The 25,101-nt window shown below is 39.6% G+C and overlaps 1 protein-coding gene across 1 annotated transcript in view; it reads left to right on the forward strand.

Moving 5' to 3' along the window:
• Positions 1-2,410: 2,410 nt before the first annotated feature.
• The window catches only part of PAH1 (Lipin family protein), a 37,704-nt gene continuing 15,013 nt past the window's right edge, over positions 2,411-25,101 (forward strand). The window contains exons 1-8 of the mRNA XM_090002752.1: positions 2,411-2,544; positions 2,938-4,568; positions 4,725-4,835; positions 4,977-5,314; positions 5,423-5,496; positions 18,564-18,648; positions 18,863-18,949; positions 19,079-19,151. Coding sequence (XP_089858878.1) covers positions 3,074-4,568; positions 4,725-4,835; positions 4,977-5,314; positions 5,423-5,496; positions 18,564-18,648; positions 18,863-18,949; positions 19,079-19,151 — 2,263 coding nt within the window. The 5' untranslated portion in view covers positions 2,411-2,544; positions 2,938-3,073. The remainder of the gene's footprint in view (positions 2,545-2,937; positions 4,569-4,724; positions 4,836-4,976; positions 5,315-5,422; positions 5,497-18,563; positions 18,649-18,862; positions 18,950-19,078; positions 19,152-25,101) is intronic.

Below are 25,101 nucleotides of genomic sequence, written 5' to 3' on the forward strand. Positions count from 1 at the left end.
GCTATTATTGTCGAGTCAAATGAGATTACTCAGGAGCTTAGTCATCGACAAGGCAATTCATGAAAAGTTGTTTATGAACCATCGATAATAACCTGTCTTAGTAAACCCACTTCCAAAAGTCTTGTTAAGTCCTTTGAAAAGGAGATGAGAGGAAAAATGGTATTTAATGTGGACTTAATAAATACCACCTATCAACATATGTGCTCTGGAAAGCATGTTTTGTGAGAAGAAAATGGTGTTGGAAGTGGAGATAGGAGGAAAGATGGGTCATTTACAACTTCATCTCTCATTTTCTTCTCCACACCCATCAACACTCTCCTCTCCTCTCCTCTCCTACACCGGCTCCAAAAAATAGCCTGTTTTTTACTCTGAAAAAAGTCCTTTAGAAATTAAGATATTGTGAAAATTTCATTTAACGTCAATTCTTCTAAACCTAATTCCAAAAACAGACCTCATTTTTCTGAAATGATTAATATGGGTCACCGGTTTCCTCAAAACTCTCAAATAAGTCATGTTTTACATCTTGGAAAAAACATTCATGAGGACATTTTATCCCCATTATAACATGGGCACCACAACGCTATCAAAACACATGAGCCCAACGTGTTTTGTGTTTATAGGTACTCTTTCTCCTTTTACTTTTTATCCAGAAATTATTCCCCAATTAGTGGTTAAGTTTCACCATGAATAAAAATAAAAATGTTAATGATCTGAACATTTGATTGTGAAGGTTATTATTGTAATTTGATTTCAGATTTAACTTAGGTTAATGATAAAGCTGCGTCTCAGTTTGGCCGTTTTCAAAAAACCAGAGCCCTATATTAGAAAATTCAAAATTGTAATGCCCATTTTTGGAATTAGGAGCAAAAGGTTCACCTAAATAGAATTTTCCCTAAGATATTCGGGCTAGGCTCGTCATGGAAAGTATAATTCCTGGACACTTTGGGTATTATTTCTATGAGACAAAACAACTAACCGCCCAATTCTAGAATTTCGATCACAATGTTGGATATATTTGGAAATCCATAATTTATCAGGATTTTCAGTGGATTACTATCAATTGGGTCAGGAGTGACCACTAAATCATTTGAGAAGGCCACGACTCATAAACCAATCTGAACCGAATCCAAGCTCTGGATGCACAATATCCAAACTATTATCTTGTTCATCGAGTTGGCGTTTGGATCTTTACCAAAATCATGAAAACTCAAATTCCCTTTAAAACACCCCCCAAGAGGTCCAAGACGATCATCACAATTCAATTAACCTTGACATTGCTTTTTACACAGGTATGCATATATAACTCCAAAACCAGGTCCAGTTATGGATCCGGGTCCTAAGGCAGGTCCTATTCACAAATCCTGAAAAGCCAATCAGTTAAGGCTCTGTTTGGCAGCCGGTGTTGGTATCAGCTAGGGTTTTATGCCCTTCACTATATTTTTATTCACCTGTATGAGAATTTTGGGTGTATTAGAGATTAGGGTTTTGAGAGCCATGTATCTCACCTTTGTATTTAAACACATCTTGCTACTAGATTTCTTGCTCCTCTTTCACCCATGGATGTAAGCTTGAGTGTCAAACCACGTAAATCAAATGTCTTTTCTCGTTTTCTTTTATTTTATGATTTGCATTATTTGGATTGTGATTTTCATAAGAACGAGTAATATGCATATTTTTATATATATTATATATGATAAAGTATAGATGGTTGAAGTGTTTGGATTGCAAACAATAAGTTTAGAATTTAAATACTATTGCTTGCAGCTATTAAACAATGCATTTATATTGTAAATAAGCAGTTTGAGCTTGGCTTAGTAGGTTTAAATTGTAATTTGTACTACACTTAATTTTAAAAAGTGCATTGTTTTGCTAAAGAACCAGTCTGAGCTCGGCTCATTTAATTGGGGCTTTCCATGAACTCAAGGTCGGATTGACTCGTCACAAAAGTGAACCAAGTTTGATCTTCTGATTGGCTGGTTTACTAGCCCTACTCTCAAGCAGTCAGGCCAGGATAGCCTACTTGTCTGGTAGGAGCAGCTAGGGCACGTTACCATGTGTTGGGACGTTGCAGGTTCAAAACCCAATGGTATCGTTGTTTAACTGGAATCGTTATGCTGGTAGCTGTCGATTCTAGGAATTGATGGTTCTCACTTGTGGAAATCCATGAACTCCCTCGAGCAACCACCTCCCAAACATAACCTTTTGTTATATGATGCAGGGAAAACGTGTTTTAAACCGAAAGTTTTGTTGACCACGTTTTGTGAGCGCTATTTTTTATTTAAAAAAGTTTGTTTTTTTAAGACTTCTGGATAGCCAGCAAGGAGGGCATTTAGGTTATTTCGTAAAAAATTGGGGATTTTAAGTTGAGACGCATCGCCCCGATCTCTCTGTCTGGCCCCGCGTGGTTTGAGACGGCAGGAAAGATCGTTCACTCGTGGGCGTTTCCTTCGAGCCTTGGTGGACGGGCGGTGGGTTTCGTCGTCGCCGTTGCTTTTGGCTACGGAAGGACACGCAGAGAATTTCTGGATTTTACCTCTCGCAGAGGTCGGCCTTCTGCCATCCTCCTCGTCTTCTTCTTCTTCTTCTCTTCCATTGCGACCCATTCCGTTTCGCTCTCTCAGAGTCGTCGTTTTTCATCTCTCTGTTATATTCATATCGTGCAAATTCTTGTTTGTGTCTTTGATTCTTCTTGGCGTTGATTAAGAAGGAAATTCTTTCATTTCTTTCGTGTTTTTGGGATTCTGTTCTTGAAGAATTTCGCATCGTTTTCTTTTTTTCGTTTCTTCCTGAAATTAGCAAATTGGTTGGATTTTCCTTTTTTTTGTAATTTCGATTGGAGCGATGAATTCTTTGTGTTTAATTCTTGCTGCATGATCTTGTATCTCTTATGGTTTCATCGGTGTTTTGATTGAGCTTGTAATTGTTTTTCATGATTAGTTTGCGGTATTTCTTGTTCGGGTTTTCGGAATCTTCTGCTCGGGTAGTCCGTTCGAGTTTTTCGCTTAAGGCAGTTTCTTGCGCACGGCTTGAGATTGTTGGGTTTGGTTTTTTTGCGCTACCGGATGTCGGAAAGATGAATGTGGTGGGGAGGGTCGGGAGTTTGATATCACAGGGTGTTACTACCGTCGCCTCCCCTTTCCATCCCTTTGGTGGTGCCGTCGACATCATTGTGGTGGAAAGGGAAGATGGGACTTACAGAACCACGCCTTGGTGCGTTAGGTTTGGCAAATTTCAGGGGGTCCTTAAGGTCTCGGAGAAGATCGTCAGTATCTCTGTCAATGGCGTAGACGCCAATTTTCACATGTATTTAGATAATTCAGGGGAGGCGTATTTCTTAAAAGAGGTCGATACAGGAGACGATGCCAATCATCAGGATGAGGATTTGATACGGAATGTGGATGATGGGTCGTTAGGAGCAGGTGTTGTAGAGAATGCATGTAAAGAAAAGACCCTGATGGTATCAGGTGGTGATAATGAATTGACGACTCCGATGCAGGAGTTTGGCGATGATGAGTCCATGCTCTCAGGCGAAGGATTTAGAGATGAACGATCGTCAGAAGGAAATAACGATGAGTTATTATCCACTACCAGTAGTTTCCATTACGAGAGCATCGTTGGCGTGCAACTGAATGATGATGGGTTGCAGGGATCTCAATCTTCTGAATCAGAGGTGGTGTTGATGACTGTGGATGGTCATTTGATCACGGCTCCTGTGTCTTCTTGTGAAGACATGGACAATGTGCAGTTGAGTACACCTCACTTTTACCTGGTTTCGGATGAAGATTCTGGAATGAGAATTGAGGAGGTAGAAGGGTCTACTGAATATCAGGCAGAATATTCAGAAGATTGTGCCGACGAGGCTCCTGGAAGACCTTTACTTGAGCAGTGTGACCAGTCTGTTTCTTCAGTTCAAGAATTTGCAGCACCTTCATCTAAAGTCTCGCCTGAAGGCATTTCACATATCCTGAACAAGGATAACATGGGTGGATCTTCATCTGACACTTGTGTTGGAACTGGTGAGCTCACTGGTCAGGTTGAGAAAACATCCAATGGTGGAGATGATGCTGAATTTTTTCTCGAGAAAGTTCGAGATGATTCGGATGAAAGTGCTGCTCAGTTGGCTTTGAAGACGAGAACAAGCGGAGATGACGTTTTTAAAAGTTGCCTGGCCCTCTCAGACCTAGCCAAACACTTTCAGAATGATGGTCCAGAAGATGAAAGCCACTCACCGGTGGATCTTCCTGGACCTGAAGCCATCCAAAATTTACATGTAGAAAGGAAGAGTCATCATTCTCATGCTGATGATGACATCACAGAGGGAGCATCCCGTGATGCTGAAAAAACACAAAATGAAGTATCACCTTCACATGTGGGGGAAACAGCAGGAGCCTCTGCAACTGAGTTATCTACAAATTCAACAGGTGAAATTCTGGAAACGCCGAAAGTAGTCCAGAGTACATTGCTGGAAATGGGAAATGATTCCATGGCCGGAACAACTGGGAATATGGATCACTCAGAATCCCATTTGGAAGTCCCACCTGAACGGGTAAAACATGATTTGAGCATGGGTAAGTACCTAGAAACTGTTACTGAAGCAGCATGACAGTTTTCTAATGGAGGATGTAAAAACCATCCTTTGGTTTTACTAAGTTGCCTGAATGGTGATCTATTACATGTATTTCTTGTTCCTTCATTATTAGGCTGAGTGATTGCGTGGGTTTCAGGTCTTGAAATGTCTCTCTGTGGGAACTTACTTCATGCCAGAATGGGAGTTGATGCCGCTGCTCAAGCCTTTGAAGCACACAAGGTATCTGAAGAGGAGTTTAAAGCATCAGGTGCGTCAATTATCAAAAACAAAAATCTTGTCATAAGATGCAAGGAGAAGTATTTGCTATGGGATAAGGCTGCTGCAATTGTTCTTGGAATGGCTGCATTTGGTTTCGAATTTCCCTCTGACCCACAGGATGCTATTTCAGTTGAACAGGATGGCATTTCAAGATTTAATGTTCAAGGAACTTCTTCTCTTCCTTCCCGAGGATGGAGATTTTGGCCTATACCATTTAGGCGGGTCAAGACTCTTGAACAGAGCAACAGTAACTCTTTGAATGAGGAGATGTCTGTTGTCTCAGAATCTCAATCACAGAGTCCTAGTGTCAAAACAGTGACACCTTCTAGTAATAGGGATGAGCCGCCGAGGAAGCAGTTGATGCGAACTAATATTCCTACGAGTGAACAAATTGCATCTTTAAGTCTGAAGGAGGGACAGAACATTATTGCTTTCAGTTTTTGCACAAGGGTCCTAGGGAAGCAACAGGTAACAATCTGCAAGAACTGGAAACTATGCACTTTAAACAAATCTGAGAAAAAAGAAATTGCTATAAGTGACATCTTCCATAATTCTAACAAGGGTCTGCTTCAACAGGTCGATGCTCGGATCTATCTCTGGAAGTCTAATGCACGTATAGTTATATCTGACGTCGATGGGACTATTACCAAGTAAGAGCTACACCTCCATATGAATGCTTGAACATATTAACAATGATTAAATGCCTTCTAAATTATACAAATGGAGTTCCGGCATCAATTTTGCCCAGGTTGAATTGTATAGTTCCAAAACCATTTTAATGAGTTTTTTTGTTTGCATTTTACCCTCGTTTTTCTCTCCTAATATATTTCAATATAAAAAAATAATCATTCATAATATTGGGGACGTGTACTTTTATACAATATCATCAAATTTTTTTAGATAATCAATAAGTTTATAAGGGTGCCTGCTCTTTCACTGAATAAACAATGGAAGTTTGTCCTGAATGTCCATGAATGCTTCCATGCATTACACTAGTTAACATCATTCCACTGCTTTTCATTCAGTGCGACTGAAATTTATGTATATCAAAACAAGAACTTAAAATATATATCCATAGGCTTGTGTAGAAATTTCAACTATTCTTGTGTGAGCCCTTGCGCCTTCCCCCTTACTGCCGTGGTGAAACTGCTAAACAAGCTTGACAGTGATAAGATCATAAGCTATGTCACATGGGTGCGGGTGCGGGGATTCGGCACTTCCAAAAAACCCGGGTGCGGGGGTGTGGCAGGGGCAAAATTGTAAAAAAATAATATATATATATATATATATATATATATATATATATATATATATATAAAAGGGGGGTCCGGGGGTTCCCTCCAGCGTGGGTCCCGCTGCGCGGGCGGGGGTCCAGGCAGATTCATCATAAGAAAAACCATACTCAAACTCGATAAAAACTACATGAACCAGACTCAGGCCATACCGGATAAACTACTATTTTTTATCATATTTACATTGAGAAATTGCGAGTCTTAATCGAAACACAGGTCGGGTTTGGGTCTGACATAAAATTTCACAAACTATACTGGGATTAATTGAATCTTCGGGTTTGAACCTGAATCTTAATCAGGTCTTCTTATTTATCTTCATACCTGACCTTATAAGGCTTGGTACGGGTCGGGTCCGGGTAAACGCGACCCGTTGATACCCCTATTCTTGACACTCAAAAGCTTCAAACAGTGTGCACAATAAATGAATAAGATAAGAAAGCTAAATCGACAACTTCGTCTTTTAATAATTCAACCCTCGGCACACTTTTCGGGTTCATCGCATACACGCTGCAGGACAGGCCTAGACCGATAGGAAACAGTAGACGCCTCTCTCTCTGCCCATTTCGTTTGTGCGTTCAGAAGAAAAATCAGGTTAACAGAGGGAGCAGATGTTAAATGGAGGCTCCTCAAAGCCATCATGAGCAGCAACAACACCCACAATGGAAATCCCACATCGAAGAAGACCAGAGTTTTCTGCCCCCTGCAAAAGCCCCTCGACTCGCATCGCCACGAGATGCGGTTCGCCTCTCTGCAGGTATTTCTTCTTCCCTTCTACCTACCTAACAATAACAAAGAAGGATAAGAAACACATCACTCGTTGGTCCAGAACTTTTCTTCATCCTTTTTGTGTTTTTGTTCCAGAATTTTTTTTTAAAAAAAAAACCCCAAAAAAATGAACCAAAATGACCCTGGGTGCGGTCAACGCACCTAGGGTCGGGTTGACCGCACCCGGTGCCGCACCCTCACCCGCATCGAGTCGCGTCGACGCGGGTGTGGCACCCTGCTAGCCGAATCCCTGTGACATAGATCATAAGTATTTGTGAAGGCAATAGATAATCTGCTGGCTATATAGATATCTGATGCCTATTTCGTTGAAGGTATATGTGTAACGACCCCAACTGACCATCGAAAATAGTGATTTTTTTTTAAACATTTGTGGAAATTCTCCCAAAGATCCGTGGCACATCACAGATTTAATATACCTAAATCAAACTTTATTAATTTAACTAATGAGTAAAAAAGTCTAGGAACATAAAAGTCGACTATATCAAATCCATGTCATCCTCTCAGAACTCAAACACCAGTCACAAGTCTCGCAGTCTCCAGCTAGCTAGTCCAAGACATCCCTGAGCATCTGTGCATGTAAAACAATTTTAAGAAAATGGGTAAGAACCGAAGTTCTCGTACGAATTCCTCTAAAAATTCAAATAGCAAAGAAAATAGAATAAAATATGCATGATTCAATGCAGAATAACTTATTAGGTTATTTATCATATTGCTTTTGCATGTATGTTCCTATTTAAATGCACATAAATTTAATTTTCACTTTTTCTTAAACTTATTGATACTCAAAATGACTACAATTTTCGAAGTTCAAATTAGGTTCTCAATCGTAGCTTAACACACAATTTGTATTTTATTACTGAGTTTCACACTTATTCCTTGATCGATATTAAGAATCAACATCATCAATTGATACATTAGAATTCAACATCTAATACTAGGACATCAAGAAAATCAACATGTACTAACGTCACTTCTTGGTATACCAATAACTACAACTAAGTCAACAACACAACCCTAGACAAAGTAGTTGAATATCCCTAAAACCGTGGTCGAGAGATGAACCACCATATCGGGTTCAGGGGCACAATCACACACAGAGTTTTAGTATCCTCACGGTCTCTTATGACCGCTATCCAAGATTCCTATATTGTGGAAGGGATATCAAAGAATAAATTAATTACACTGTTTGGTCTCTTTTACCATTTCAAATAAATTTCAAATTCTTTACACAGTAACTGTTTTGTAAATTAACATGTAAAAACAATTTCGGGCCCTGACCCTCATAATTCAACAGTGTAATTAAATTTGGAAAAACCAATAAATTTTCAGAAATAGATTTTGCAATGCATAAATAAAATCAACAACATTTGGGGCAGTACATGCTCCTGGCCTATACGGCTCGCAATAGTTCACATCTGATCATGAACATATCTCAAAAGTGATTTATGCAAAATTGCAAAATTTTAGTGAACATGCAACACACACAATTTTCAAACATATTTACAATGCACATTTAAAACACACAAAATGAATGCATATTAAGCCAAGTACATATGCATGCAAATAGATGCTTGCAGGCCACACCAATTTCATGTATATAATTACAGTCATGCAAACATCAAATTATTTTCAGATTCTTGCATATGATATGCACAATTGCAAACTAATCAATTTAGGATCAAATTTTTGTATCAACTCAGAAAATACATATTTCAATCATAAATATATACATGACCATCGTCATGTACTCAAATCGGATATGCAGAAATTTTTTAAGTGCCAATCAGATTTATGTACATACTCAAATCATGTACACAAGTTGGCAAAACATAACATATCATTGTGTTGGTCTGATTCATAAGTAGCATAGCACCAGCTAAACAGATTCATGTGCATGGATCGACCCCTCAAAAGGTAAACATATCATGGCTGGTCATAAATTATCAAGTCAATAACTGGGCTGATCCATGTACATAATCAGAATCATCTACATAGGTCAGCCAGGCTGAAATATACATATAAACACCATGCTAGCTGATCCATGTACATGATCAAAATCATATATATGGGTCAGTCAAACCTGAAATAAACTTGTATTCATCATGTTGTCTGATTCATGTACATGATCATAATCACGTACATGAGTCAGTTAGGCTGAAAATAAACATGTATTCAGCAACTGGACTGATCCATGTACATGATCGTAATCATGTACATGAATTAGCCAAACCAAAAATAAACATGTAACAACATGCTGGCTCATCCATGTACATGATCAGATTCATTTACATGGGTTCTGCCAGACCTGTATAAATATATATACAACATGTTGACTGATCCATGTACATAATCAGAATCATATACATGGGTTGGCCAGACCTGTGTAAATATATATACAACATGCTGGTTGATCCATGTACATGATCATGTACATGGGTCGGCCAGACCTGTATAAATATATATACAACATGCTTGAAATAACATGATAAAAAGTTGAATGTTCATATGCATATTTCTGTTGCAATAAACTCAGCAAAAAAAAAAATCAAAACACATGAATATGAAATCGGCAATTCAGATTTACACGCATGATCATGAAACCAGCAAATGTGTGAATACCAGACACAACATATTATTCAGATAGGAGTACCAAAATCGATAAATTTAAAACAAAAATATATTCAGATGCATGGGTATGAACTCGACAAATCTAAAGTACATGCCTATTTTTTTTAGATACATAAACAATGAAATCGATATATCTGAAAACATGTGTACATGCTCAAGAAAGTTGACAAACCTGAGATGTATTTACTTACATATATTCAGGCTTATACAAATCGACCAACCTAAAATGTAATCAGATAGTTGTCTTGCTCTTGCCGTGCAACCTGTTCATATTGCCGATGCCTATGTGCATGAGCAATCTGACCAGGTCGGCACTTTTGGGTGTGGGTGCAGTCTAATCAGACTGGCCCACATGCCGTGACAGTGCAGGTTGACCAGGCCTGCTGTAAATATGTTTTTTTTATGATGTTATCAAACCTGTTTACAGGTTGGCTGTGATCAAACATGCATTTCGGTTACTTAATTGTTACTGGCATGACTGTTAACAAACTTTCATTTGTGGATTGATGTTGAACCTGACTTTCGGTCATATTATTGATTGTTAACATATTTGATCTCATGATATCAAATCTGATTTCATGCCGACTGTCGTCAATATGATTTTATGTGATATTTTTTATTGTTATCAGATTTAAATATGATTTTATGTCCACTGTCAACAAAGTCGGCCATATGAATTTTCCTTTAGGCTGAATGAGTTGACTGTTGTAAAATCTGATTTCATTCACTGTTATCAGTCCCTTATTGTGCCATTTTTATGGGAGTCTGTCATATTGCCTACAAGTATTTTGGTCAAAACTGGTTTCTATCATTGTATGGACTGATATCAAACTAGATTACAAGTATTATTGTGGGCTGTTATTAAATCTAAGTTATGCTTCTATATTGACTGTGACTCGAATTTTTCCTTATATCAATTGAATGACTATTATCGGAACTATATATTCATGTTTTGTTGGCTGTTATCGGATGATGTATATACATGTCTGGTTGGCTGATTGCAAATCTGGTTATTTTTTGTTATAAGTGTGGACTGTTTTTGACTGCATAAAGATGGGTTTTCATGTGATTGTTCACGGCAGAACTTTGTTGTGCATTTGTGACATGCTGTTGAAAGCATGTCGTTGAGCACAATTATTCAGTAGAAAAGAAATCATATTTGCCACTCTTCGTGGGTATGCAATTTGGACCAGATTTGCCACTTATTACTCATAAGCAATCTAGACCAGATTTGCCACTTATTGCTCACGTGCAAGCTGATCAGATTTGTCACAATTTTTGTGTGTGAAATCTGATCAGATCGGCCACGGTTGGAGCAAGTGCAATCTAATCAGATTTGATAGAGTGTGTGCTTGTGCATCCCAACCAGATTGGCAGTGTGTTGGATGTTGATTCTGAACAATATTGTTATGTTCAGACCTACATTCATGTGGATTGAAGGGTGTTATATGTGTTTTGGATTTGATTGTACATGTTTATGCATTCAATTACTTTGTTGTAAATGTGCATATCATACACATGAAAATTCTAAAGTTATTTTAATGTTTGCATAAATATGATAATATGTATGTTTGGATGTTATGCATGAAATGAATCATGATAATGTGTGTTATAAGCATTTATTTGCATGCGTATGCAATTGACTTTATGTGCATTCATGTTGTGTGATTAAATGTGCATTGTGGATATATTGTGAAAATGTGTTGCATGTTTATTGAAATTTTGCAAAAAGATGCATAAATTACTTTAAGATGCTTTTGTGGTTAGATGCGAACCACTCTAGGTCGTGTGGGCTAGGAGCATGTGTTGCTCAAATGTTGTTGATTTTAATTTATTCATTGCAAAATTTATTTATGAAAATTATTGGTTTTTTCAAAATTAATTGCATTGTTAAAAATATAGCGGGCTATGGCTCATGATTAGTTGTGCACGTAGAATTGCAAAACGGTTCTTGTGTAAAGAACTTGAAATTATTTAAAATGGTAAAAGAAACCAAACAATGTAATTGATCTCTTCTTTGATGTCCCTTTCATATTATGAAAATCTTGGATGACGGTTTTGGGAAAACCGTAAGGATACTTAAACTTCGTGTGCGATTGTGTCCCTGATCCCGATATGATGGTTTACTTTTCAGCTATAATTTTAAGGAGATTTAAGCCACTTTGTTTAGGGGTGTTGTTGTTGACTTAGTTGTATTTATTGGTATACCAAGAAAGTTACGTCAATGGTTGAGGATTTCGATTGATGTCCCGACATTAGGTGAGAATTTTTAATGTTCCGATAGTATCGATCGAAGAACGAGTGTGAAACTCAGTAATAAAATACAAATTATGTTAAGCTACAACTGAGAACCTAACTTAGACTTTGGGAACTTGTGTCCGTTTTGAGTATATGCGGATTTAAGAAAAAGTGAAAACTAAATTTGTGTACATTTAATAGGAACATGCATATAAAATCATCCCTGATAAATAATTTAATAAGTTATTCATGCATGTGCATTGAATCATGCATATTTAGTGTTCTGCATTAGTTCATGCCTTCATTCTTATTATGTTTCACATGATGAATGTTATTGCATGATATCTATTTAAATGCTTGAATAGTAAGTTGATTATAAAAATTGTTATCGTGATATTCCTTTGAGATTATCCATAAATTTGGTTTATGCTATTTCATTACTGTTTTAATTTTTAGAGGAATTCGTATAAAGGACTTTGGTTATTATCCGTTTTTCCAAAAACTGTTTTATATGACCTAGAACTCAGTGATGGGTTGACTTGCTAGTTGGAGACTGCGAGCCTTGCATGACATGTTCTGGGTTCTTGACAGAGTGGCTCTTTGACATAGTCGATTTTCTATTTAAGCTTATCTGACATTATTTCATTGATTAATAAAGTTGATTATTCTCCTTTGATTCGATGAACTATCTGTTGTGCTTTTGTATATATTAAATTTGTGAGACCCCAGATGCTTGGGTTTTGTTTATGCAATTCTTAATTTTTTTTTTTTTTACTTTTTTTGAGGTTAAGTTGGGGTCGTTACATCTACAAACCTCTTTTAATGGGTAGAGTTCTACTTAGTGTAGAACTCTACTCCCCTTATCTCCTTCTAGATTTTATCTTTTTAAATTTTATTTAATATTCTAAAAAAATATTTCAGGGAGGGATGCCCCCTTCTGAAAGTCTCATGGTGTAGAGTTCTACCCATCCTATCTCTTATTAAAAGTATTTTAAAACTTTAAAATCATTCCAGTTTTAAAATTTCCATGGATAGATTTTAGATTCAGATTTGGATTCAAGATCCAAATCCACATGAATCCCACCTGGACCAGATCCTAGTCAATATGGATCCTAGGCTGGGTCCAGATCCATACTAACTTGGATCAAACAGAGTGGATTCAATCTGATCTAATCCAGAAAAAGTTTCAAAATAGAGGCCGAACAATTTTTAAAAACGCATTTTTCGGGCCAAGCGTAATCCAATTTTGGAAAAACAGGTCGCTTGCGCGATTTACATTCTGAGGCGGATCTAATTGTGGTCGTACTTGAATTTCATTTCCGAATTTTGCCTGAATTTTGCTTGAATTTAAAGGTTAAAAACAAAAAAAATCTCAAATTATAACTAACTCAAATAGCTTATGTGAGTGGGCTCTGTGCCACGCTCAGACCTTGCTGACATCACCTATAATCTAGTTATTTTCTAATGATTTTATTAATTTAAATATAATATGTAATTTAAAGATTATATTTTTCGTTTGGGCGTTCCCTACTGAGCGACGCGTTGTACTCTATAGGCCCGAAGGCAGTGATAAATGGGCAAGGGTTGCTAGGTTGTCGCCCAGAAGCGACGCGTCACACCGGCGCCCGAGTGTTGTGTCAAATAGGCAAGGGTTCCCTCACTTTGTTGGATAGGTGGGGGTAAATAAGTTAGTCCAAGACCATAAAATTAGGTTAGCCACTTGGAATATAGGGTCTTTAACTGGTAAGTTAGTAGATGTTATGTATAGGAGAAAGATTGATATTTTATGTCTACAAGAGACCAAATGGGTTGGTGAGAAAGCAAAAGTGATAGAACCTTGGGGATATAAGATTTGGTATACAGGAATAAATAAGAATAAGAATGTAGTAGGGATTGTTATGAGTCGTGAGTTTATAGATAATGTAGTTGAGGTCCGTAGGAAGGGTGATAGGATTTTACTTATTAAATTAGTATTAGGTACGGATATTATTAATATTATTAGTGTTTATGCACCTCAAGTAGGTTTAGATGATTCCATTAAGCATCAGTTTTGGGAAGATTTAGATGAAGTGTAGTACAAGGGATATCTTATGGAGAAAAGCTTTTCATCGGCGGTTAGTAGGAATGGATTTGAGAGTATTCATGGAGGCTATGGTATAAGAGAAAGAAACGAAAGTGGAGAAAGGATTTTAGATTTTGGTTTGTCCTATGATATGATCTTAGCAAACACTTGGTTTAGGAAGAGGGAGTCTCACCTAGTAACATTTAAAAGTGGGGTTAATATGAGTCAGATAGATTTTTTCCTACTTAGAAAGAGAGATAGGGGTTGTTGCATCGATTGTAAGGTTATACCGGGAGAAAGTATAGCTACACAACATAGAGTCTTAATTTTAGATCTTAGAATTAGACGATGCCGCAAAAGGGATAGACATAGGATAGATCCTAGAATTAAGTGGTGGGCACTGAAAGGAGCTAAACAAGGAATGTTTGTAGAGCAGGTAGTTAAGGAAATTGATTGGTGTCTCGAGGATGATTCAGAATCAATGTGGAATAAGATAGCGGGTGGCATGAGAAAGGTGGTTAAGGAGGTATTGAGTAAGTCTAAAGGCGGTGCACCGCTAGGTAAGGATACATCATGGTGGAACGAGGATGTCAGATTAGCTATTAAGGTTAAAAGAGAGTGTTATAGAAATCTAAATAAGAGTCGTGATAATGAGAATTTGAGAAATATATGATAGCAAAGAAGGAAGCTAAAAAAGTAGTTCGAAACGCGAGGGATAAGGTATATAAGGAGGTTTATGACAAGTTAGATACCAAAGAGGGCGAGAAGGATATTTATAGGCTTGCAAAGATGAGAGATAGGAAATCGAGGGATCTGGGTATGGTTAGATGTATCAAAGATGAAACGCAAAGGGTTTTAGTTAAAGATGAGGAGATTAAGGAGAGATAGAAAGATTATTTTGATAAGATATTTAATGAAAGTCATGCTCAGGATCTTGGTGACTTCTCCATTCCTTTTCATGAGATGAATCGTGACTTCATGCGCAAGATTCAAAAGAAAGAAATTGCAGAGGCTTTGAAGAAAATGAAATCAAGAAGGGCAGTTGGCCCAGATGGTATACCTATCGAGGCTTGGAAATGCTTGGGAGAGAAAGGTTTAGAATGGTTGACAAATCTTTTTAACAAGATTTGGCGGACAAATAAGATGCCTAATGAGTGGAGGAAGAGTACTTTGGTGCCTCTATATAAGAATAAGGGTGATATACAAGATTGCACAAACTATCGTGGTATAAAACTCATGAGTCATATTATGAAACTTTGGGAGAGGGTGATTGAGTCTAGGTTTTAGAAGGTTGTCATGATATCAGAGAATCAATTTGGTTTTATGCCTGAAAGATCAACTATGGAAACTGTACATCTTCTTAGACAACTTATTGAGAGATATAGAGAGTAACAAAGATTTGCATATGGTTTTTATTGATTTGGAGAAGACATACGATAGAGTACCTAGGGACGTTCTCTGGTAGACAATGATGAAGAAAGGTGTTTCTCTCAAGTACATTAGTATAATTAAAAATATGTATGAAGGAGTAGTAACCAATGTCCGCACTTGTGGAGGGGTGACAACCAATTTTCCTATAACGGTTGGGTTACATCAAGGATCTGCTTTAAGCCCTTTCATATTTGCTATAGTGATGGATGAGCTTACGAGATCAATTCAAGAAAATGTGTCGTGGTGTATGTTGTTTGCTGATGATATTGTTTTGAATGATGAGTCTAGAGCTGGGGTTAATGCTAAGTTAGAATTATGGAGACATACATTGGAAGCAAGAGGTTTTAAGTTGAGTAAGAGTAAGACAAAATATATGGAATGTCGGTTTAGTAAGCAACGAAGTAGTGATGGGAGTGTAGTGAAGCTTGGTGAGCAAGAAATATCGGTGGATGATTGTTTCAAATATTTGGGATCTATCATTCAAAAGTATGGAGAAATTGATGGAGATGTAAATCATAGGATAAAGGTTGGGTGGATGAAATGGAAAAATGCAACTGGAGTGTTGTGCGATTGTAGAATGCCATTGCAGTTGAAGGGAAAGTTTTATAGGACGACTATTAGGCCCGCTTTGCTATTTGGTACAGAATGTTGGGCTGCCAAGAGATATCATATTCAAAAAATAAGTGTAGCTGATATGCGTATGCTTAGATGGATGTGTGGAAATACCAGTGTTTTAAAACTCGTCGAGTCAACTCGGTGACTCGGCTCGGCTCGACTCGACCCTCCAGCTTAACTCGCCGAGTCAACTCGGCAAGCTTAACTCGGGCTGCGAAAACTCGGCTGCTGACTCGGGCGAGTTCTGGGATGTTTGAAATTTGATTTTTTGGGTATTTCACACACACATATTCACTTTTGTACTGAATAATACATCTTTCCCATGGACTGTCGGGAAAGATCTTTTTGAACAAATAACTGTTATAGTATATAAATCAAACAACAAAGCATTCTAGTCTATAAACCCAATTAACAAAGAATTCTATGCATCTAAAAGCAGGGATTTCTTTCAAGACACATGGAGATTGGAGAGTTAGGACCTAAGGATTCCTTATCTGAATATCACATATTACTTTACATACATGATGATACAACTTAATAAAAAAACTCTGCCTCTATAACTAACATTGCGCCATCACCACCATTTCGTGGACCACTAGAGGTCCAAGGCAACTTCTTGTTTTTCACTTTATGTTCTTGTAAATGATAGTTTATCTTATACAATGATACTTTTCCCCACTCTATAGCATTTGTCGCAGCTTCTGGGCCATTTTACCAACATCATCTGTCTCTGTTTCTGCCCTTTGTCTAATTGGAATTTTTTTTATTTAAGAGCTGGGCATCGTGAATCTAAGGCCTGCAGCAATTTCACTTTTCCTAACCTCTAATCTTAGGCATTGAAAATTTTATTCTATCTTCTTTCGAGCTGCTAATAGCTGTTTGAATTCTTTCAAGGTGATGCATGTTGCAGAAAATCTGTCCAACTCCATTATGTGTTCTTTGTTTGTTCAAAATAATGAATCTCTTAACTCGACCTGCCATTCTCTGCATATTGCATGATCCAAGTGACTGCAATCCTTAATCACACAGGATACCAGTGCCATTGGGATCATGTAGTTCCCAAGGGCTATGAAGGTGTTGGCGTGATGAATCACTCTTGTATTGAATAATACATCTTTCCCATGGACTGACAATTTATATATTGTTTTTCTTTTAAAATCAAAAGTTAACAAAACCCGGTCCGAGTCCCCGAGTTGACCCGCCGAGTCGCGAGTCAATAAAGAACGAGTCGAGTTCCGAGTCACGGGTTTTAAAACCTTGGGAAATACAATAAAAGATAAGATTCAGAACGAGGAGATACGTAAGAAGGTAGGCGTTCCACCCATTGAAAATAAGACGAGAGATAATCGTTTACGGTGGTTTGGACATATTCGGCGAAGGCCTAATGATGATCCAGTTAGAAGGATGGAAAAATGGAAAAATATATTAGTTAAAAGAGGTCGGGGTAGGCCTAGGAAGACTTGAATTGAGATGATAGGAAAGGATCTGAATGCTTTGAACCTCACCGAGGACATGGCATTGGATAGAAATGATTGGAGGAGAAGGATTCATGTGGAAGACCCAGAATGATTTTCTTTTTTGGTTCATATCGCCGACCCCAATTGTTTTGGGATGAAGGCGTAGTTGTTGTTGTTGTTGTTGTTGTTGAAAGATTATATTTTTCGATTTTAAAAATGATGAAAAAATACACATTACAATATGTGAAATAATAGTTTGGCTCAAAAATTCTATTGAATAGTGGTTTTTCACCTTTGCAAACTGTGTGCTTACATATAGGGAATGTTGCAAATGTATCACACTTAATAATTGCAATCAGTGTTTTCTGTATCATATTGTATTGTGTGATTTGATACAGTGTATCGTAGTATCGATTTAGACTGATATGATTGTCAATAAAATATCATTTAGATAAGATTATCGTGGGCCGTGTCAGTCTGTACTGTATGATACGGGTCTGTATCATATGATATACCATGTATCGTACAAGTCGATTCTATATTTTCTTTTTCCTTTTTCAGCAGCGAAAAAGGTGGAAATTGACCACTTTTGGGAGGATTTTCTAAGCCAAAAATGTCACTTTGACGCCATTTTCACTCTCCACACTCAATTTGCATCTCCCCTCTTGCATTTTTTAACCAAATCATCCCAAACAATAGGGATTTGCCCAAAACTGAGCCTTGGATGTTAGATCCAATGTTATAAGTATCATACTGTATCATACGATACGGTATAATACATATCGTTACTATTTACTCTAATGATATGCTACACACTCATATCGCGATGCGAGTGTGTATCGTATCCGTATCGGGTGTACCATATCGTACGATATATAGTATATCGTACTGTATCGTACGATACACTTCAGGTGCACTTTAAAAGGGCTGAAACCTTTTTCTTACTTTGGGTTTTAAAGACCTTCCTAGGCCGATTTTTTCATTTGTGTAGAGGTCATTAGAGGGAAACCTATGCACCCATGGGAGACTTTAGAGAGTTTTGGGGTCTGATTCTTGCGCAAGGAAGAGGCCTTTCTAGTTTTCTCGTGTAAGAGTGCATTTTCACCGATCCTTGGTGTGTTTATGAGCATATTTTCCATTTACGACTAACATTCTTGGTGTGTATGCTTTATTTAATAGGTATCTTCTGATCCTCATTCTATTTTTAGGTCTGACGTCCTTGGCCAATTCATGCCATTAGTTGGAAGAGATTGGACACAGTCTGGAGTTGCAAGGTTATTCTCTGCAATTAAGGTACTTCAGAAGTCTACATTTATTGTAAAATGATCACCTGACTGCTTGTTTATACTTGAAAAACAAGGCTGTACACTGATTTGTTACCAGAGTGTACTTTTTCCCAGTCCTTTCTCCCTCACAAAATGTACCATAGGTTCTTTATGTGTTGTAGCATTTCCACCATAGCCTTTTTTTCAGATTTAGAAATTAATGTTTTATATATTACTTGTAGGAAAATGGCTATCAATTACTATTTTTGAGTGCACGTGCAATAGCGCAAGCATACTTGACCAGAAATTTTCTCCATAACCTGAAACAGGTACTTTCTTTAATCTTATTTTAACTCTAAATTCAACTTTCGCAAACCAGCTGAGGAGTCTGGAATATTCTGTATTATTCAGGTCCGAATTTTCACTTTTAATGCATAAGTAGTTCTGATGCCATGCAGGACGGGAAAGCGTTACCCACTGGGCCTGTTTTGATTTCACCAGATGGATTGTCCTACTCTTTTATTCGGGAAGGTCAAGATCTATCCTTTTAGAATGATGTCAGGCTTCTGTTTTTTTATCATTCTTACTATAAAATTAGTTCTGAAAATGAACATTTTTATAATTCTTTCCCTTGGATTTAAATCATGATGGATTTAATGTGCTTTCTATTTCTCAAACCCTATTCATGCATTTGGGGGGTCTCTTCTTCACTTGGAGAAGCAGTTTGCATGATCATTAAGTGCTGGGTGCCAAAGTGATGATTTGTTTTGTGTTATCCATGGGAATGTATTTGGATTGATTTACTGATATAATTGGACTTCCTCTTTATTTGGTTGATTACTGAGGCTATTCAGATTTAATTTAAGACCATGAACCATTTTCTGTGAAGACACTACAGTTTGCTATAGTATTGTAGTGGAGAAAGCTTGGAAAAGATTAATTCACTTGCTCATGTATATTTGATTTTCAATTTTTTGTGGATTTTTAAAAAGGTTAGTCCATTTCCGCCCCCATCAGGGTGCACCTCAACCAACCGAAGTAACAAGCAGCTAGGTTCGGGTTATGTCCGGTCGAAAAAATAGAAGCCCAAACCCACCCCATATAATTTAAAAGTGTTTAAAATGTATTATTTTTCTTAAAAATATATATATACAAAATGCTCGAGTCAGGCTGGTTGGTTGGATGTCTGACAAAAATCATAGCTGAAACCTGACTATATATCAGTTGGTTTGGTTATTGTTGACCCAAAAACAATTCTGGTCATCAATTTTCTGCCCATAACCCAATTATATAGGTTCAGATCAAACTGGGTATCTAGTACAGACCTGGCCCATTGATGGTTCTAGCTTGAGGTAAAGCTGGCTCAGAGCTTTTTCTTGTCTTAGGTGGTCATGCATCTACGCCTGATTTGAACTAATTCATGTCTCTCTATGGAACCAGCTCAGTGTCTTTTCTAGTCTTAGGTGGACATGGATCTACACCTGATTTCAATCAGGTCACCTCTCTCTCTCTCTCTCTCTCTCTCTCTCTCTCTCTCTAACACCCAAAATTCCAAACTTGCGAACCTTTCAGAAAACAAGCAAGAGACTAGAAAAAAATCTCTTTCCTTTCAGAGTTTGTTTATGTAATTGGTGGAAGATAATTCTTTTGTTGAATTTAGAAAGACAAGCTGACAACTTTGGGCACGTTAGCTAAAAGAACCAAAACTCACTGCACATGATACTTGCAAAACACTTGAAAAAATCACTTTATTTAAAAAAGTTTCCAAATAGTACAAAATTCGGATATCCAAAGAAAAATTCGTGACAAAACCCCAAAACATCTAGGATGCGAGCTAAGAGCAGAAAAAGGAAGTCTTGAAGCCATCTTGCAATCGCGTCATCGCCCATAGTGTACCTAATCATCAGGTGTACCCATAGAATAGGTTAGTTTCGCGAAAAAACTAGTAGGTGCACAAGAGACACTAAAGGAAACTGAATTAAGTGCATTTAATTCAGCATGCTAAGCAATTTAAAGCAGATATGCAGTTAAACCAGTAAGCAGTTCAAAGCAAGTAAGTAGTGCAATTGTCAAACGCAGCATGACGATTCATTTGATCGTAAGTTGTGAACTACCACGCAACAAACAAGTCTCATGACCCATCAACCAGTGTGAACATACTTTATGTTTCGATATTACTGGCCTGTTGGTACGCGCAGACAAATCATAAAAACAACTGAGACTAGTTTGAGTGTCTGTTATTCTATGTATTTTCAATAACCCGAATAGCTAGTTGAGTCTGCTTCTAAGGGGACGACTTTAGTCGAGAGAGGATTCTCCAAAGGCAGGTACTTGGCAACGTATGCATTCAACTTCTGGAGAAGTCTATGGGATCTACCACCTAGGATAATGTCTGGTAGTCCCTTCTTCTAACTCCAATGACTGGGGAGGCGGATCTTTGGCCGTGGGGTGGTTGTTAACAACCTGTCTATTGGAGTGTGTACCGCTCTATCCTCTCCCTTGACAAACTACAAGAAGCGAATGAGTGCGTCAGGGGTAAGTTAACTGACGACTCATTCTATATGCTCTGGTCTTTTGATCAAATGAGCATCTTACCTGTGAAGGCGATCCAATTTTTATGTGTTTACAGCATTGTGCATTTAGCACTGTTCGAGGTCGCATGACTGTCTCATCCGATCATCGCAGTACTAGCGTGTAGTGCACAACTACAAGTACTCTAGGATGAAAGGGGTATAGTTCCTCAATAAGAGCCTCAACAAAAGTGTTTCGCAAAGATGTAATGTTTCTTAAACTTTACTTTATCCTTTGAAACAACCAACAACTTGTGCCAACATTTGGCATGCGATTTTCAATAATCTCATCCGCTATCGTGGTATCTACATGCCTCGCATGGCTCGATACTGGCCTCGATAAATGGGATACGGGTTTTTCAACAGACATCCTGCTAAGAAGTTCACTTAAGCCCCAATTCGGGGTTACCCGAGATATGTCGAATAGACGAACAAAACCAGTCAATCACATAATTTCAAATACTTCGATTTGGGCAGTCTTTGATGCTTTTGCGCAACTCCCTAAATTCTCAAGTCTACCTTACAGGATTGCTCAATCGAAAAGCCAGGATCCCTGCTAGGGATCCCTCTTCTTAGATGAGGGTATATCGTTAAGCTCTCGACTCAACTCTTGTCGCAAGAGGAAGAGTGGTAAATGCCTCTTGTATCCTCCACGAGGATGCCTTTAATAGAACATGCAATTAGCGAAAACTTGAGTGTCATCTGTAATGGCAAGGCAATAACGAAATATATGCAAAAGCAGGAGCCTGGGCGCAAAGCGCGACGACAAAGTAAAGCCATGATAGAAAGTAAAGGACAAGGATCGCGAAACCGCATCCTTGAGTTAAATGCGTACTTGTATAAATATATATGATATATATATGCATATATATTTATTTAATTATCCTTTTTAGTTAATTGAACTCAATTCAATTGTCCAAGTCCTCCGTGCAATCTTCCCCTACCTTGGAGAGTTCTGAGCTTATTGGCGTCTACGGGTATAATCGTTTAACGGCTCGGGTCACGGAGCGCAGGTGGGATCCGTCGTACGAGCTGCAAAAGCGACAATCTTAGCAAGGTAACACCAAAAATAGAAGGTCAGGAGCACTGTTGTTGACCTGACGTGAAGGAAGCAAAGGCAGGGGCAGCGTGCCCCTGCGAACCTACGAACCAGACCTGATGGGCAGGGGTTGCGAGCCCCTGCTGACCTGCTATCAGCAACCACAGGGAGGCAGGGGGTTGCACCCTTGCCTGATGAAGCCAACGAGGAAGGTCGGGGCTTCGCCTTGCCTGCCGGAAGAGCAAAGAGGCAAGAGCGAGGCCCTTGCCTGCTAGACACAAAGGGGGAGGTAGGAGGCTTCGTCCCTGCGTGCCGAATACGCAAAGAGGCAAGGGGTGAAGCCCCTGCCTGACGCCAGAGAAGAGGGGGCAGGGAGGGGGCTCAACCCCTCCCCTGCCGGAAAAAGGGGAGTAGGGAGGGGCTCGGCCCCCCCTCCCCTACCGTCAAAGGGAACATGGAGGGGCTTGACCCCCTCCCCTGCCGTAACAGGGAGCAGGGAGGGGCTCGACCCTCCCTATGGAAAATGGAAGCAAAGGCAAGGGGTGGAGCCCCCTGCCTGTCAAAGAAGTGGTAGAGCGAGAGAGAGGTAGGGGAAGGCACAACAGGGGCCACTGGCCTTTTGTCGGCCTTCCGGCGAAGCATAGAAAGAGGGAGAGAAAAGAAAAATAGAAGAAAGAGGAAAAGGGTGCGTACCTGGAGGTCGCCGGAGGGAGGGTCACCGGCATGCGTGTGTCGTCGGAGGCCGCTGCTCGGCAAAAGCAAGGAGAGTGGGAGAGGCGGTGGGTTGTCGAGGGGTCTTCGACGAGCCGACGAGAGAGAGAAAGAGTCGGGGGCGAGAGAGAGTGCAGAGAGAAACGAGAGAGAGAGAGAGGGGAAAGGGGGTTTCTATTTGAAACCCCTGCCTCGCTGTCTTTAAAAGGCACGAGGGAGGCAATGCCTCCATTGGGTTCGGGTCCGGATCCATATGCGACCTGAATCCAAGTTTTTTTGGGGGTTTTACATCCTACCCTTCTTAAAATAATTTCGTCCACAAAATTTCTATTACATTCATTGGTCAAAATACAAATCAGAGTATTTTTCCCTGACATCTGACTCAGGCTCCCATGTACATTCATTTATTCCATGGTATTGCCAATGTACTTTTACAAGAGAAATTGTTTTTTATCTGAGCACTTGGTCTCGACGATCAACGATTGCCACAGGTCTTTCCTCGAACGTCAAGTCTTTTTGGATGTCCACATCATCGTAATGAATGATGTGTGATGGGTCGTGAACGTATCTTCTCAACATAGATACATGGAAGACGTGGATCTGAGCGTACTGAGGAGGCAGCGCAACACCGTAAGCCACCTCACCGATCCGATCCAGGATCTCAAATGGTCCGACGAATCGGGGACTCAACTTTTCCTTCTTCTCGAACCGGAAAACGCTCTTTGTAGGAGATACTTTAACAAAAACCATATCTCCTGTTGAGAACACGAGCTCTCGACGCCGACGATCGGCGTAACACTTCTGCCGACTTTGTGCAGAACGCAGACGTTCTCTGATCATCTGCACTTGTTGAGTATAGTGTTGTAGTATTATTAGTGAATCTTGCGTCCGTTCACTAACCTCGTCCCAATAAACAGGTGATCGACAAGGCTTCCCGTACAAGGCTTCCCGTACAAGGCTTCGTACGGGGCCATTTCGATGCTCGCATGATAACTGTTATTGTATGCGAATTCTGCTAATCTGGTATGAGAGTTTCATTCTCCCTTCGAGTCCATCATGCAAGCTCGCAGCATGTCCTCCAAAGTTTGAATCGTACGTTCAGATTGTCCGTCAGTCTAAGGGTGGAAGGTAGTGTTGAATTTCAGTTTCGTGCCCAAGGCTAACTGCAGCTGCCCCCAAAACCTAGAGGTGACCCCTCCCCTGTTGTTCGAGGTACCGAGGAACAGGGAGGAGGCTCGACCCTCCCTGTGGAAAATGGAAGCAAAGGCAAGGGGCGGAGCCCCCTGCCTGTCAAAGGAGTAGCAAAGCGAGAGAGAGGTAGGGGAAGGCACGACAGGGGCCACTGGCCTCCTGCCGGCCTTCCGGCGAATGCAGAGAAAGAGGGAGAGAAAAGAAAAATGGAAGAAAGAGGAAAAGGGTGCTTACCTGGAGGTCGTCGAGGTGCGTGTGTCGCCGGAGGCCGCTGCTCGGCAAAAGCAAGGAGAGTGGGAGAGGCGGTGGGTTGTCGGGAGGTCTTCGACGAGCCGACGAGAGAGAGAAAGAGTCGGGGGCGAGAGAGAGTGCAGAGAGAAACGAGAGAGCGAGAGGGGAAAGGGGGTTTCTATTTGAAACCCCTCCCTTGCCTCGCTGTCTTTAGAAGGCGCGAGGGAGGCGGTGCCTCTATTGGGTTCAGGTATGGATCCGACCCGAATCCAAGTTTTTTTTTCGGGTTTTACTCTCTCTCTCTCTCTCTCTCTCTCTCTATATATATATATATATATATATACACACACACACACACACACATAGGGGTGGCAATGGGGTCGGGTTGGCGGGTCGACCCGGCGGCTTGGTAGGTCAGCATACCTCAACCTGAACCCCACCCGTTTAATAAACGGGTCGGCTGGGCAAACACGAACCCGACCCGTTTATTAAACGGGTAACTCGACACGACCTGCCAACCAGTTTAATAAACGTGTTGGGTCGGGTAAACGGGTTGGCGGGTTAGCGGTCGGGTCGGGTTTGGGTAAACGGGTTGACTCGCCCGCCTAACCCGTTTATTAAACGGGTCAGCCGGGTTGGCGGGTTGGCATACTCCTAACACGAACCCGACCCGTTTAATAAACGGGTTAGGCAGGTCGACCTGTTTATTAAACGGGTTAGTTTAAGCCAAACCCGAACC

The sequence above is a fragment of the Nuphar pumila genome, chromosome 4, assembly GCF_984573655.1.
Source record: "Nuphar pumila chromosome 4, dmNupPumi1.hap1.1, whole genome shotgun sequence".
NCBI classification, from domain to species: Eukaryota; Viridiplantae; Streptophyta; class Magnoliopsida; order Nymphaeales; family Nymphaeaceae; genus Nuphar; species Nuphar pumila.